Genomic DNA, 17,286 nt, shown 5'->3' with positions numbered 1-17,286 from the left:
TGAAATTAACTTCCTGTTCAGATGCGCAGTCGGCGATCGCGGTCAAGAATATCACAAAGACATGTAGCCCTCATAAAAAACAGTTCTTCATGCTTATTAATTTAGTTTAGTTGTGGTAGGTATTTTGAAATAATTCCATAGTTTGAAAGTATTTTGTTTCTTTCATGTCTTTCTTCCTTTCAGTGTAACTGGAGCACACTTTCTAATGGACGCACGCGACACTCATGATATTACGAAGTTGTAAAAATATAATCGCACAGCTTTCAGAACCTCTTTCGGTCAATAAGATTTTAGCCATTTATGCAGATGTAACTTATTACTTTTATCTATATAGCAGTCGAAGCATTTAATGTTTACTTAAACGACACAAAGGGAGCAGTAAAATTAGATGGCTTACATAGCAGTTTTGATGAATATTTGCTGTACTATCCTGGACGCCGTCAAAGAAGACAGACGCATTAGTTATGGTGTCACAGGGATTTATATTAATTTCACTGCATAACAGACTGATCAATGTGCTATGAATATACGGAATAGTAAACATTGACTGTCATGTATGCATCTAACAGAATTTTAGCTTCACAGGGTCAAATTTGTGGTTGGTAAAGATATTAAAATGTACAGCTGTCGGGATGCTTACTGTTTTAAAAAAATCTTTGAGTAACTCGTGGTCATGAGAGTTGATTATCTTATTTGATTCAAAGCGATTGCTTGGCTTCATAACTGGATGTTTGTGTAAAAGCGGAGAGCAATAATGAAATGGGCAATGCCTGCAAATGACCACAATGAAATGCTTATTCATTTAAGCCCTGATTTTCTAAGAAAGGCTGTTTCAAAGATTATTTATAAATTGGTTGTATAGTTACGAATCAGTATAAATGTTAAATAATAATTCAAATTCTGAATAGATTGCATGTAGTTCATTTGAAAATACTTGTGTTTTGTACTGTTTCATTTTAATGCTCTCATCTATATGGCTTCAATGAGCCAATGTACTGGTCTTTTGCAACGAGTAATATAAGACAAAGCAAAAGGACTGAAGGCATATTGTTCAAGTGGTCATTGTTAATAGTTATAAGATAAAAACAAACGCTGTTTGTGATATAATTCAATTTTTCCTAACATGTTATACTCCAATTGATCTCTTCTATATGTTGTTTTGCAAAAAATATTGTAATAACCTGAATACTGAAGATTTCTATCTGGTTTAGTGGTTGATAAACTTCCGGTTTGGGTTGAGAGAAGAAAAATATCAGACATCATTTGGCAAGATTATATATTTCGGACACATGATTATCGTACATGGAGTGAAACGTTCCCCCAAACACAAAGTACATTGACCCAGAACCTATTCCCAGAATAAAATTTCACGCTACACATTAAGTATTATTGAAGAATGAAGATGACCATCCATGCACAGTCGTGGTCATTTTGGTTTATGATTGGTTAGATCAAAGTTTTTTTGTTTATGATATAAGGAGGGACCTGGTGATCAAATTGTTTTCAGAAAAGCCTTGAAAAGGATTTTCATAGCCTGAATTTGCAGAATCATAAAGATATATGCCATAAATGTTACATTTGGAAACGGATGAACCAGTTTGTCTGCATAAATGAACAGGCCATATGATGAAGTCTTGTTTTTCTGAGTCATGTTCTCTTCATTTGGGTGAGAATTACTTGGAACATGTTCTTGCAGTACTCTACTTAAATTAACCAGAATTTGTTCAAATGAATGACTTGACCTACTTTCAAGGTCTCGGGTCAAATGTGTTAAAATCTTTAAACAGCTTCTTCTCATCAACCAAGAGACCCAGAGTCAAAGATATTGAGCCAGTTTCCTGGGGGGATAAAAGATGTTCAAATGAATGACCTTAATGTACTTTCAAAAGTTAAAGAGGTCAAATGCGATAATGGAGTTACACAAATTTTTTAGAATTGGTTGTTCTAGTGAATAATGTAATGTAGTCGCCTTTGTTTGTTCCTGCTCAAGTGAAATTCATCTTCAAATCAGATGATTAGTGAGTATAGTGACATTGTTAAGAATTATAAACTACTGATTTGCCATGTGAAATGAACCTCATGCAGTTTTCAAATAGAACCTGTGTCCAGTCAATTTTAGTTCCTGGACTTTGTATTGTAAGAGACAAGTTTGATGTCTTCTCATCCTTGGGTCAATATATTACAACAGGTGCTAGGTCTGCAAATTTACATGCATGTTATTTTCAGCACTTTCTGGTGACTAAATATACAATTATGTAAATTTTTGTTCCAGGACACAACATCAACAGTAGATTAGACTGCAGCTGGTATCAAGAAAAGGGCTGTCTGAGGGCTTGGTTGTGTTGCCAGATATGCTGCGAGCATGCCATCAATAGCACAAACAGAGTATGGTATCAAGGATGTGTGGCAAAACAATCTAGAAGAAGAGTTCAGAAAAATCAGACATGTCGTCACCAAATACAGATATGTCGCAATGGTAAAAATAAGACTAGTTGTCACCAAATACAGATATGTCGCAATGGTAAAAATAAGACTAGTTGTCACCAAATACAGATATGTCGCAATGGTAAAAATAAGACTAGTTGATATTTGGAATATGTTATTCATGATAAATTAAGTCTGATCTTGAGAGTAATTGTGTTCAGGTTCTAATCTTAAACTAAAGGAACACCTGTGTACATGTGTTGTGTGTTAAATTAACTATTAAGGATATCTCTGTTAGGTGCAAATAGTCGTTGCTTTGCCCCTTCATCCAGATCTGATATGACTCCTCTTTCTATGACCTGTTGATATAGAAACCAAACAAACACATTTTTCAATATTTTTTTGAGGTTTTACAAATTTTGAGCATAAGGGCAAGCAAAAAACTCAGGGCCAGTTTATTTGGTCTGTGGGCAAGTAAATATTGGTGACAACTTGCCCAATTGGCAAATGCAAAATTTCTTGTAATCTTTACGTTTCCCTTAGAGTAATGTAAGATACTACTAAATCAGTAATTGGACCACTATGTTTCACTTGTTTATAAACCCAAACTTGCCTAAAGGACCAGAGATGCTGAATTTTCTGCCAGAGAATAAATATTTGCGTAATGTTCATATCAAGGTCAAATATTTGTTAAATAGTGTTCATTAATTAATGAGGTTATTGCAAGACCTTCCTCGCATCTGTTTGAAAGATAAAATGTAATACAGAAGGAAACACTGGTGATATCCTTTATTTGTTATCCTGTAGCTTAAGTACTTATCCTTCATTTTCAGGACACCGAGTTTCCAGGTGTGGTTGCTCGACCTATTGGAGAGTTCCGGAGCACTGCAGATTACTCCTACCAGTTACTCCGCTGTAACGTGGATCTGCTAAAGATCATTCAAGTTGGAGTCACATTTCAAAACGAATTGGGTGAAACTCCAGAACCAGTATCGACATGGCAGTTCAACTTCAAATATAATCTGACGTAAGGTTTGGCACAATCTATTAATCACTTAAACATGAAAGTGTCTTTATTTAGTTTTACAAAGTTTAAGCTCACTCATCAGATGGTGAGTTGATCAGATTGCCCGTTGTCCATCCTTTTGGGCGTGGCTGTATGTCTGTAAACAATCCTCGTTACTTCTCAGAAAATAATGGGGAAGAGAGGAAAGAAGAGAAAAGATCAATCTTACAAAGAACCAATTAAGAACATCCAATGGTGGGCACTGAAAAAAAAAATCTCTCTGAGATGTCTTATTTAGAAAACATAGTTTTATTGCCAAACAATAAGTTGCAAATTGAAAATTAGATTTTGTAAACCCTTTGGAAATTGCATATAGATTGTAATTTGATTGAACTAACTTATTTTGTAATGATACTAAAGTAAGAAAAAAAAACCTTGCTTACTATTCAGTTACTCTGGAAATTAGGGGTGTTGGGATTATGGAATGAAAATTTCTGTATTTAGCTCAGTTTCAGTTCCTCAAAAGAATGTTATTTCATCAAAAACCTGGAGTGTAGTTGTATTGTAATATGGACATCGCTGGCCACCCTACAGATTACATGAATTCTATTATTGATTTTGGTTTGCAATGTACCAATATTTACACATGTCTGTAATGTATACAAGGTGCTTCCATGTGATTATGTGGAGGTTTCTTGGTTGTATTTGGAAAAATTACTGAAATTATAGTGAATTTTTGAGTTTTCTTAAAACTTACTACATTGACAAAGAGGGACATATGTAACTCTTGTTGTTTTTTCTTCCATTGAGATATATTTATTTTGTTTAGCAGGGATTTTCCTACAAAAGAATCTGGGTCCATTAGAAGGACCCATCCCCCTAAAGAAAAAATCTTTTGAAAATTCCCAATTTGCCACTGAGAATTCCTGAAATAAAGGCCAATTTTTCAAGATTAAATATGCTTGATGTGAAAAGACCTCGGGCAATTTTGAATAAATAACAGATGCAAATACAAAATGAAATAAAAAAAAAATAAAGGTAATATCTATTAAGAACATGAATTTGTTTGAATTAAACTTTCCTTTGTTTTCCCAATTTCACATTTTGTTGTGTAAAAAAGCCAATTCAATGGACCCTGGACTCAGACAAAAAATTGTAGGGAAATCCCTGGTTTAGTTTAATAAAAAAAATCATGTGAAATATTCATAATTGGACCAAGCATATCTGTTGAACTTGTGTGACCATGTATTGAATACCTCAGTAATTCAAAGAAATTTATCAAACAGGAGATTCTCCAAATATCGTGTTTCCAATGCCAAGCTGAAATTTAGGTATCTCTACAATTATAGTGGGTTTCTTTTACGATATTGACCCTTAAACTGTTTGGTAATTTTGGGATTAGCTTTGTCCCATTTGGGAGATTTTTGTAACTTATGATTGATTTTTGGCCGTCAGAGAGGACATGTATGCCCAGGAATCCATAGATCTGCTACAGAACTCGGGAATCCAATTTGAAAAGCACATAAATGACGGAATCGATGTCAACGACTTTGCAGAGCTTTTAATGACGTCTGGAATTGTTTTGAATGAGGAAATTAAATGGTTATCTTTCCACAGGTAAAGGAAAATAATACAGTACATGTATTACCTTTTATTACAGTTTTACCAGTGAAATATCGAAAATTATTCATTCTATAAAAGTGATCTTTTCCACTTTTGACCAATCAGTAAACTGCTTACAAATGACAATGGGGAAAATTAAAGAGTTGCTTATAGGTAGATAGAATATATATAATGTCATGATTTGGCGTACATTTGTGAGCCGTTGACAGGGGACCGCAATGAAAAATGAAAAATGATATTGAATTGGTGTGACATCAAGATGTTATTTAACTATATTCTGAAAATCGTGATTTGAATTTCAGTGGGTATGACTTCGGTTATCTGCTGAAGATGTTGACAGACTCAAAGTTGCCAAGGGAAGAGTCGGACTTTTTCGAGATGCTACGTATATACTTCCCAAATATTTACGACGTCAAATATCTGATGAAGAGCTGTAAAAATCTCAAGGGAGGTCTCCAGGAGGTTGCTGAACAGCTAGAGGTGAGGAGTGTAATTAAGTAATTACTTGTGTTAGAGAGTTCAGACAGAATAGTTTGTGTAGATATTTTCAATTTCAATACTTAATTACTTTGTCACTTGCCCCATTTGTTTCATTTCGTCATTAACAAAATCTGAGTGATATCATTAAGCTTAGATTTGTATGGTATCATAAATCCAATATGACTCGCCTACTGCTTCCATTGAAGAGGTTATTGGATGAGCTAAAATGTTTCAGAAGTTGAGAAAGATTTTGGAATGGAAGTGGAATTTTGTTGTGTTGAATTTGTAATGAGCTAAAATGCTGAGTTGAATTTCTTCAATAAAGTTTCAGAAGTTGAAAAAGATTTCGAATGGAAGTGGAATTCTTACAAGTCAGTTTTTTTTCACATAAGCCTAGCTGTATGCCAATAATATTTTCATTTTAATACCCATAGACCTGACAAGAAAATAGTTGTACAGTGGAACTAGGGTGTCCATCTATCTGTCTAGAAGTTGTCTGAAGTATCGCTCCTTAATCTCTCAGAGCACCTAAACAAATACAGTCAAACCTGCCTTGTGACCACATGAATTAAGCCCCCCCCCCCTCTCATAAGTGACCGTATTTTTCCCTCCCAATGTTATTTACAATAGTGACCAGAACCTGGATTAAGAGACCACCTGTCATATATGACCTCCATTGGAAGGTCACATAAGTCAGGTTTGACTGAATAAACCCAACATAGATTACCACACCAGTCTTCTAATGCTTTACAAATCAGTCATTGTTTTTGGAATTTAGAAATGAATCTACTTATTTTACCTTTTTTTTTTTTTTAACTCTACAAAATCCTACAGGCAGAGATACTGTTTTGTTACCTGGAAAAAGAATTATGCTGTATTTTCATTTCTTGAACCCTAAAAAAACAAGATACATTTCATAAGCAGAATATGTGATTTAAAATATGAATTAAGGAATATAGATAAACAATTTGGAGTTCTGTTTATCCAGTGGAGGAAGAGAGTTATTCCCCTTTCATTAAAAACCGAGTAATATAGATTTTCTGTGAAATTTGATAACAGACAGCTTACTCATGTTTTTGCTAACATTTAAACTTTGGGCAAAGTCTGTTTTTGACTGCAAAACATTGCAAAAACAAATATTACAGACAAGTAATTAAATTCATACATAGTTCAAAGAAAATTTGGGAAGTTTAAAGGTACGCAGCTTGATATTTGGATGTTGTTTGAGATTAAGAAAATGGTACCCTGTCTATACATTTAAAATAATGGTGTTCTTACTATTGGCTGCTGTTTAACATTTGAGATAATTGTTGTAATTTCAGATTGAAAGGATAGGACCGCAGCACCAAGCTGGAAGTGATAGTTTATTAACGGGAGCAGCTTTCTTCAAAATGAGAGAGGTAAATAGCTTAAATTTGATGTTGTCGGGGGACAATTATGAAAAATATAAATAATAGACATCTAACTTTGGATAAAGTAATTTTTATCCTGCTAGGTCTGGCATATGACGTTTGTACAAAGCCTGTTACACAGCCAGTTCCACTGCCTTGCGATTTATACACCAATCAGGGTCCAGTTGTTCAAAAGGTGATTAGGCTAATCACATTTTAACAACATTTTTCAAATCCTGATATAAAAATTTCTGGTAGAACTTACTCGACAAAACTTTGTGAAATTCTGTAATTCTTAATTCTCTTCCAACTGGCATAATTTCAAGACGATATACCCACAAATGAGAAATGAAATTTTCACTAATCAAGTGATAAAGCGAATCACGTTTTGAACAACTGGGCCCAGGTGTAATCCTGTTAACACTGCTGACAACGAGTGTCTGAGAAATCCGAAAATTTAAAGTAAAAGTGGTATGAAATTTCTGTGTTGTTGTGGTAGAGAAAGTGTTTTGCTAGGGGAGATAATTCTATTTCGCATGGGGTAGGGAAAAACAGCTGGTGTCATGATGTAATTATAATGATTTGTCAATGGACGCCATTTGTTACCTCGCCGTGACAACTCCAGGGGAACTATTGCTAAACATGAGGTGTCAACATCCTCCGTAGACAGCTATGTTAAAGCTTAAACAGTGTTGTGTCAATGTTAATGTGGATAGATAGAGATTATTTGACATATGTGACCTTGTGACAAGATGTTTCCATTAGTGTTAACCTGGCTGACCTTGACTGTGATCTTTGACCTACTTAAAAAAAAATATAACTTTAGCCACATTTTGTTAACTTATGGGGCTTTCATATTTGATGTGTGTTCATTGTGACAAAGCCTTTCCATTGGTACTCCATTGTGGACCTCTTGACCTTGACAGCGACCTTTGACCTACTGGAGTCTTGGCCACAGTATGTTAACCATGAGATAGGGCTTTCATATTTGACTTGTGTTCCTTGTGACCTTTCTGTTGGTACATTAGTGGACCTGCTGACCTTGACTTTGAACTTAAACCTACTTAAAAAAAAAAGAATTCTGAATTTCAACCCACTTGTTGAGCTATGTTGTCTTCTGTCTTGTTTATTTGTAAGTAATAGTTAAACTTAAACAAGGGTCTTTTCCATGGACAAGGATATCACAACCCTCATGTAAAAGTTCTGCTTGCCAGCCAAATACTTCCACTCAGGTCCACAGATCTGACACATGTAAGATTCTAAATATGTATTTGGATAAGTTTTGTTAATGGTGAGTTTTGATTTGTTTTAGATGTTCTTTGAAGATAACATAGACGATGTAAAGTATTGTGGCCATCTGTATGGACTTGGGACCTCGTATGTACAGAATGGTGCTGGCTATGATAGCATTAGTTTGCTCCATCAAAATCATACTAGTGTGGCAGCAACAGGGTCAGAAGAAACTAACTCCACGACGACGAACTCATAGGACATGATGATAGATATAACTGTCGGCAGCATTTTGGAATATCACCATGGAGACGAGGAGTGGTTGGTAGAACTGACGAGTCACGGATTTGCCATGGCAGCTAAACGATTTGGACCTGCGTGACATGCGGACGATTGTCCGACGAGGGGAGGCTGTGTCTCATAGCCAGTCACTTTCTTACTGTGATATTAATTTGAAACAGGGACATTACTTCAATCTCATGCTTATAACATAACTCCAGCTCCTGCTGACATCACCAGGGTTTTATCATGATAGTTTGCTGGTCGGTGCCAGAGAGAAAGTTTATATAGGATCAACTTGTCATGATTTCTCCATGACGCCCGTTCTCGTATTGACCATTCACGTGACTAGTCGAGGGGAAGGAAACTTTCATTGCTGACGTTCCAAAATGTTGCTCATGCTTAGCAGCAAAAATCTTTTTACAAGGGCTTTAGTCACTTAACTGTACTTGGACAGGTGCCAAGTGCTACAGCTAAACGTTTTGCATTTAAATATTTAAAATTTTCATCTGTACATAACTTTGTACTCCAACTCTAATGATTTTGATTGTAAAGTTTTTTTTCATTTTGGATTTCTTATGCATTGTAATACTATAACAAAAAAAAATTCACAGTACCTTGAAGATAGACTTTTGCTGCTAAACGATTCATCACTGTAGTAATTTCACTCATGAATCATTGAAATGTAATTTTGTAATTAGGCATGGGACTCACCATTTACACTTTGTCGGGGTCATTCACATAATCCTAGAAATTCATTTGTCCACCTGAAAATATTCTGCACAGGCATCCTACCATTTCAAAAACTGCCTCATGTAACGCGGTAACCAAACTTTTTTCTTTCAGATTTCATGTCTTGAAATTCCTTAGCATTTACCAAAAATATAAAGGATATTTCAGAGATCTGAGGATTAGTTTAAGTTACCATGACAACAGTTGGTGTAGTCACCATATTTGAAGTGGTAGTATACAAGTGTAGAATATGGAGCAAATGTTGCCTAGATTTTTGCTAATATTTTGCTGAAGTATGCTGTGTGCATACTTTGCGATTATTGTTTTATGAACGAAGATTTTAACCTATTAATACAAAACGTGTAAAAAACACTGCATACTCTGGCGTTGGCTTCTAGTGTAGATTTTTCCGTTAACACTGAAAATAGTATGTATAGAATGCATTATACCGATTTATGTCAATATTATTGATTCTCCCTACACTTCAAAGAAAAAATGTAGAAGTTAAAAACTGACAAATATTTCCCAGTGTTCAGTAGAGTTTTACTATAGCTCTTACTGTTAGTAACTTTCCTCTGCAAGAAAAACGGCAGTATTGCTCATTACTAAAACACAATGATTTTAAGTCAAAATTTGGAGCTTAAATTGCCTACAAATTTCATTTTCAATCATCAGTATTATTTTTGGATTTGATTTCAATTTGATTTCTAGCTTTTATTGTTCTAAAATTCCAACTGAAAATATGTTATTTTGTTTTATTCTTCTTTCTTTTAAAATTCTCTAAAACGTGAAAACATGATACGCAAATTGCAATTACTCTGTAAAGTATTTACCTGAACATATTTTAAATAAAATCACAAAAAAGATACATAGGAATTTTGATAAAAGTTCAATATCCGTGACCCACAGTGTTTTATGGTAAACCTATATCACTTTATCAAGACAAAAGAAAAACGGTTTTTGAGTACTTTTTTTCCTGTGATATCTTTTATGAACCTGGTGTTCTTTGGAGAGATTTTTGTACTTTAAATGAACTTTAGTGGATGTGCAATAATGTAAGAATGCAGTTTAATTGGTCCATTCCCCAAAATCTCGAGATTTAAAGGGATTATGTAACTTGACCATTGTTTTCCTTTTAACTTTCTTCAGTTTCTTTGAGCAGGTGGGATGGTTTTTAATTTCGATGTATACACTTCGATTGTGATAGTCACTTTGCTATTGTCAATTTCATGGAGGTCATCTGTCAAAATTATTTTGCAGTTTCGTCTCAAAAATGTTGTAAATCTGCTAAATATTCTCTGCCGTACTGATAATGCTGAGAGCCCTAGGAGAATATTGAGGGCAATCGAGATTGTTGACATTGGCAGTATTTGACCTTTGACCTCCATGAATATGTATTTTGCAATCTTTTTGTTAAATCCTGTCTGTGTATGACTGTGATCGGTATAGAGTAGATGCCCTCTGTCCATTTTATGATCCAGATCACTGAAATGTTTGTATATTTATTGTTCAGGTCAAAAACCTGAAGCGCTTGCCCATCTATTTGTAATTATGTCCCTGAATTAATTTTTGCTCCATTTCTTCTGATTATTATTGTTCTGATTTCTTCCGCCAACAAGGTTTTCGAAATGTTTTCTCGAAAACCGCTGGGCGGAATTCAACTACACTTTACATGTGTGTTTGTCTATGACCAGCAGTGCAAAGCGTATTTTAGTTTTTCGATCATTCATCTGACCAATCAGATGGACCATGGCCTCTGATTGGTCGAAATTTAGATGTTGTCCAGTTTAGATGTATATGACACTTCAAACACTGGTGCAATATCGGCTACTTTATTTATGACTGCATGGGTCATTTAGGGGACATATGTATCGGTGCCCTGTGAGGGCTGCCCGACTACCGGGGTGTATTGAGTCTGATGTTACATTCTTGTGTAATCCTAGCTCTCTTAATCCTTTGATAGTTTAAACTCATTCCTATCCATGTCGGAATGGAGTCGTATTACAAACCCTTCCCAGCTTGAAGTTTATTGTGTGACAAGAATAATCTTGGACCCTCAGTTAGTAACCGATCCAATATCTGTTGATCTTGATGGCAGATTGAATCCATCATTCCTACGCCATTGTTTGCCTGACAGCTTATTACTCGTACTACTGATAAAACAGGAATTTATTTTTCGTCCGTGCTGAAGATGATGTAAGAATTTTAAAACAATGGATGATCTGGACAAAGGGCATTTATCTTTAACTTCATATATTTTTCTGAAGATTGTGCCATGATGTTATTCCTTTTAATTTCCGCATCTTGATTTTAAACACTTTGTATTCTAGTGTCTGCTATGAACTAAGCATTTGGAATTTTAGAATAATAATCAAGTGAGACATTTTACATGTGGAATTGTGTTTTTGTTGTATTTATAACACCATGCTGGATAGTGTAATATTTTAGACTTCAGATGTGTTTAATATTTTTAATTCACTCTTAATTAACTCAAACTAATGATGGATTTATAGAGGATTTTGTGATATTTTTTTCCCTTGTTTGTCGCATTTATATTGTATGAAGGGTCCAATTCTGAGTGTACCTATATGAAGAATTGACAGTGAAGGTATTGGGTGACATTCATTTTCATTTTCTCATTTTGCAAAATTGTATTGTATTTTTGAGTGAGGCCAGTTTAATGTTTTAGCTTTTCTGTACATATGAAGATATTATCTGTCGTAACATGGTGTTGTTTATACAACGGTCTGCTGCTTAATACTTGTTTAATACATATATTTCATTTGCCTCTTCACCAAAGATACAATAAGATTATGTATACTTTTATGCATTTTGTAAATTAAAAAGGAGAAAAGCAAGAGTCTTTGTGACTGATCTCGATTAGAAATTAATTATAACATTATTTTTTTTGTCATTACGCATTTTTGACTTGCATGTGCATTTGACTGTCAAGTAGTCTTGTCCACAAATCACAAAAATAAAAATGTCTATTAAAAACTGGTATATGCTAACTTCTGTAACAAAATATATATTTCTGTACCACATAATGAATCTCTTGCTTTCCTCCAGAATATTTGTCGTATTTTTATCAGGCATGGTCTGTATCTTGCCATCATCAGCCTCTTGACAATAGAGAGGGCGTTAACTCGGCCAGGAAAAGTGCTTTGTTAATAGATACTGAGTTATCTCCCTTGGTGTGTATGTTGTGAGAGTTGTTTTACGTATGGATATTGTGCGAGTTTATGGGTCAGGATGGTGTATGTTGAACCCTGAGGGCTTTCAAGTTTTGGAAGATGTGTGTGAACATCATTCAAATTGAAATTCAGAAGAAAAAAAATGTTTTTAATGAAGTAGTAAAAATTACCTGTATCAATCAATAATATTAATGTCTTAATTTCAATTTTTGCCGAGAATTAAGTTTTTTAACCATAATTTTGTGAAATCATTTTGTTTTTTTATTCCAGAATTCATTGAATCATTATTATAGTAAATATTGAGATGTTTTTATGTGAGATGGGCTGCAGATGTGTAGCCGCCTGGAAGAACGACTGTGATGACTTTGTTGTGTAAACATTATAAGGCAGCATCTTATACCATGCAGCAAATCACTTAAGATTTCTCAACATATATATTTTCACATTCATTCATGAAAATAGTTACAAATTCAAAGATGTTCAGAGACACTTGTAACTGTTGGAAGACCTTTTCGTTCATAAACGCCTCATAATTTAATCATTAAAAAGCAGTTTGTGAAAATTTAAGTGATTTACTGTGCTGTTTTCCCAACATGTTAAAGGTTTCTGTCCAAATTCTGGGCAGAAGGGAAAATGTTGATTTGTGTATTGCTTGTCTCATATCTGTGAGAATGCTTTATTCTAGTTACGGCAGATTTTTCTGACAATGTGGTTCAATGGCCGCACCGAATTTGTGTGATAAAATAGTTAGGCCTGGTTTTCTAGTCCTCAAACTGTTAAACTAGTTGGCAAGTAGATATAATATCTCGAAGAAAGAAAAGAGAATGCTTAAATTTTTTTTAGAGGTTGTTAACGAACTGTTTGGTGTTTTAATATTTGGATGTGTAGTTGGAGCACAATTAACACTGGATTTCCTTGAGGTAGTCTTCAAGTTGGATGATGAGCTTTGTGGAAGAACGGAAACATCTCAATATCCAAACATTTATCAGAAATTTAGGTAGTACAGGATGACTGCTAATTACGAAAAGAAATATTCCAATTTTATTTGACTTGTCTTCAAATTCTGTAAAGTTCCATTTTTTTGGCAATCACCGATATTTTTCCAACCCCCCCGTGCTTCTTACTTACTAAATCTTGGCCATTAAGGATATTTTACAACTAAAGAAGATCTAGAGTGGAAAATTGCCTATCCCTTAGAATTGACACTATTGTACAGTAGATGGGCATTTGATAGGAAATACTATAAAATTTTGAAGTTAAGGTACCAAATAATGTTTTGGATATTTCAAAAGGAATTGGCTCCAGATTTATTAATTGTGATAACTACTTTTTAATTGAGGAGTGAAATTAGCACCAAACCTATGGGTGTGCTATCATTACTGACCAGGGAGCACCAGGTATCCCTACTGTGAGTTTGTGGTGTGCATGAGAGCCTATGGTCAGTGTCTGTACGCCTGTATCTGTGGTCAGCTTCCAGACACCTGTATCTGATTAGAGACCATACACCTTGGTCACCTATGGATACACCTGTTGCGGTCAGCTGTGGATACACCTGTATCTGTGGTCAGCCATTGATATACCTGTACCTGTGGTCAGCCAAGGGTAAACCTGTATCTGTGGTCAGCCAAGGGTAAACCTGTATCTGTGGTCAGCTTCCAGACACCTGTATCTGGTTAGAGACCATACACCTTTGGTCAGCTATGGATATACCTGTAACTGTGGTCAGCTGTATCAGCTGTAAGTACACTTGTATCTGTTGTCAGCCAAGGGTACTGTATCTGTGGTCAGCCGTGGGTACACCTGTATCTGCGGTCAGCCGTGACTTCACCTATGATTGTCAGAGATATTTACTAAATTATTCACCATTATTATTAGCCAGGATTTTAATTCAAATGGAATGCATAAAATAGTTCAGATATCTTTTTAAAAAGTCTTGAAATGTGTCGGGATCACTTCCCATTACATTTAGTCATTAGATGCTTCACAAGTGGTACAGTGTTATGACATGGTATTACTGTGGAGTGGTACAGTGTTATGACATGGTATTACTGTGGAGTGGTACAGTGTTATGACATGGTATTACTGTGGAGTGGTACAGTGTTATGACATGGTATTACTGTGGAGTGGTACAGTGTTATGACATGGTATTACTGTGGAGTGGTACAGTGTTATGACATGGTATTACTGTGGAGTGGTACAGTGTTATGACATGGTATTACTGTGGAGTGGTACAGTGTTATGACATGGCATTACTGTGGAGTGGTACAGTGTTATGACATGGCATTACTGTGGAGTGGTACAGTGTTATGACATGGTATTACTGTGGAGTGGTACAGTGATATGACATGGTATTACTGTGGAGTGGTACAGTGTTATGACATGGTATTACTGTGGAGTGGTACAGTGTTATGACATGGTATTACTGTGGAGTGGTACAGTGTTATGACATGGTATTACTGTGGAGTGGTACAGTGTTATGACATGGTATTACTGTGGAGTGGTACAGTGTTATGACATGGTATTACTGTGGAGTGGTACAGTGTTATGACAGTTTGTGAACTTGTGATGTAATGTCACAACATTGAATAAATTTGTCAAGTTTCTTGATTATCTGACCATGTGTGATGTCATAACATTGTTACATCTGACCTTGACCTTGTGTATTGGCCTTGTGGTGCAATGTCCTGACATCACCAGTATGGTCAGTGCGGACATCTGTTGTATAGCTGACCAGAGGCCGGATGAATGTTGTCATTAGGGCTGATGGTGTGCGTGAGATTTCGGATCGGAGGATGTGCTTGACCCCGGCCTACTAACCCAGTCTATTTTAGTTATGTATTTAGTATCGCTAGTGTAGCGAGCGTGAGGCTGGTTGTCTTTTTATGAAATGTAAATAAATGTAATGGGCGACCAGTTCACTACTCCATCAGCATACAACTGGATCTTGTTGTTTTTACTGGAAAGTCTACATAGAAATATCTATCCTGGAGTTTTTACTTGTGGTACTTAATTGAATGCTGTATAAATTTCTCCAGGGTATGAAAATGATGAAGCTGTCATTTTCACCTATATATGAGAGCACATCGGCTGTGTGTTCCTTAATCGAGTCTGTACCAGTTTTACCTTATAATGTTACAAATATAAACTCTCAAGCGAGTTGCCGTTTTAAACAAGTAAATACTAGCCAGTATGTCTGCTCAGCTATAGACAAATTCTCTTTTGTTTAGCCACAGTTTATCTGCTCAGCTAGAGACAAATTCTCTTTTGTTTAGCCACAGTTTATCTGCTCAGCTAGAGACAAATTCTCATTTGTTTAGCCACAGTTTATCTGCTCAGCTAGAGACAAATTCTCTTTTGTTTAGCCACAGTTTATCTGCTCAGCTAGAGACAAATTCTCTTTTGTTTAGCCACAATATATCTGCTCAGCTATAGACAAATTCTCTTTTGTTTAGCCACAGTTTATCTGCTCAGCTAGAGACAAATTCTCTTTTGTTTAGCCACAATATATCTGCTCAGCTAGAGACAAATTCTCTTTTGTTTAGCCACAATATATCTGCTCAGCTAGAGACAAATTCTCTTTTGTTTAGCCACAGTTTATCTGCTCAGCTAGAGACAAATTCTCTTTTGTTTAGCCACAATATATCTGCTCAGCTATAGACAAATTCTCTTTTGTTTAGCCACAATATATCTGCTCAGCTAGAGACAAATTCTCTTTTGTTTAGCCACAGTTTATCTGCTCAGCTAGAGACAAATTCTCTTTTGTTTAGCCACAATATATCTGCTCAGCTATAGACAAATTATCTTTTGTTTAGCCACAATATATCTGCTCAGCTAGAGACAAATTCTCTTTTGTTTAGCCACAATATATCTGCTCAGCTATAGACAAATTATCTTTTGTTTAGCCACAATATATCTGCTCAGCTAGAGACAAATTCTCTTTTGTTTAGCCACAGTTTATCTGCTCAGCTAGAGACAAATTCTCTTTTGTTTAGCCACAATATATCTGCTCAGCTATAGACAAATTCTCTTTTGTTTAGCCACAATATATCTGCTCAGCTAGAGACAAATTCTCTTTTGTTTAGCCACAGTTTGTCTGCTCAGCTAGAGACGACTTCTCATTAGTTTAGCCACAATATTTCTGCTCAGCTATAGACAAATTCTCTTTTGTTTAGCCACAATATATCTGCTCAGCTAGAGACAAATTCTCTTTTGTTTAGCCACAATATATCTGCTCAGCTAGAGACAAATTCTCATTAGTTTAGCCACAGTTTATCTGCTTAGCTAGAGACAACTTCTCTTTCGTTTGATCGGTTGAATGCAAGACTAGTAAACCAGAGGTCCCAGGTTCGATCATGCGTTCAGTTATACAATGGTAGTTGCCATCCCTACAAAATACTTGGTACATGCTTCAAACATAAAAATATATTATTTTGCATTTTAATTACCGGTATGTAACAGAAGTAAGATAAATTCCTGAAGTGTTGTCAATATTCATGTATGCAATTTATACAATTCAATAAGCAAATGAATTTGAACAAAGAAGGACATTTGCAAAATAAATGAATGACTTCTGCCTTCTTTGATCCAAGTGACTTTGAAGACAAACCACGCAAACTGGTTCAATTCTGGTAACGCGAGTACAACCAATACAAACCCTGTAGGTCGACCATACATTAGTCAGAGGAAGGGAAATAACTCCAGCAGTCTTCAGTTGATTCTCCTTTAAAAAGAAAGTTGACATCAGAGATTACTTCAACAGCTTCATTTTCGCAAAAGGATTGTGTTCGTAGATGAGAAACAGGAATTTTGTGTATAAAGTATTTCAGACATATAACAAGTAATGTTTATCTAACTTGGTAATTTTCATTCAAAATTGACGATAATATGATTCTATTAATTAAAAAAAAGTAATTAAAATAAAATTTGT

The 17,286-nt window shown here is 35.2% G+C and overlaps 1 protein-coding gene across 2 annotated transcripts; it reads left to right on the top strand.

Moving 5' to 3' along the window:
* Positions 1–16: 16 nt before the first annotated feature.
* LOC117329854 (CCR4-NOT transcription complex subunit 7-like) lies at positions 17–15,296 on the top strand. 2 transcript variants are annotated; one of them, XM_033888030.1, is made up of 7 exons: positions 17–115; positions 2,273–2,476; positions 3,258–3,451; positions 4,886–5,047; positions 5,356–5,533; positions 6,856–6,933; positions 8,237–15,296. In XM_033888030.1, the coding sequence occupies exons 2-7, from the start codon at positions 2,363–2,365 to the stop codon at positions 8,411–8,413; spliced, it is 903 nt and encodes a 300-aa protein (XP_033743921.1). In that variant the 5' UTR covers positions 17–115; positions 2,273–2,362; the 3' UTR covers positions 8,414–15,296. The 2 variants fall into 2 exon arrangements, with proteins under 2 accessions (XP_033743921.1, XP_033743922.1); XM_033888031.1 differs by lacking the exons at positions 17–115; positions 2,273–2,476 and adding an exon at positions 2,519–2,566.
* Positions 15,297–17,286: the final 1,990 nt, after the last annotated feature.

This window comes from Pecten maximus, chromosome 6, assembly GCF_902652985.1.
Source record: "Pecten maximus chromosome 6, xPecMax1.1, whole genome shotgun sequence".
NCBI classification, from domain to species: domain Eukaryota; kingdom Metazoa; phylum Mollusca; class Bivalvia; order Pectinida; family Pectinidae; genus Pecten; species Pecten maximus.
Note: the sequence above shows the minus strand (reverse complement) of the source record. Positions and strands in the feature narration are given on the sequence as shown.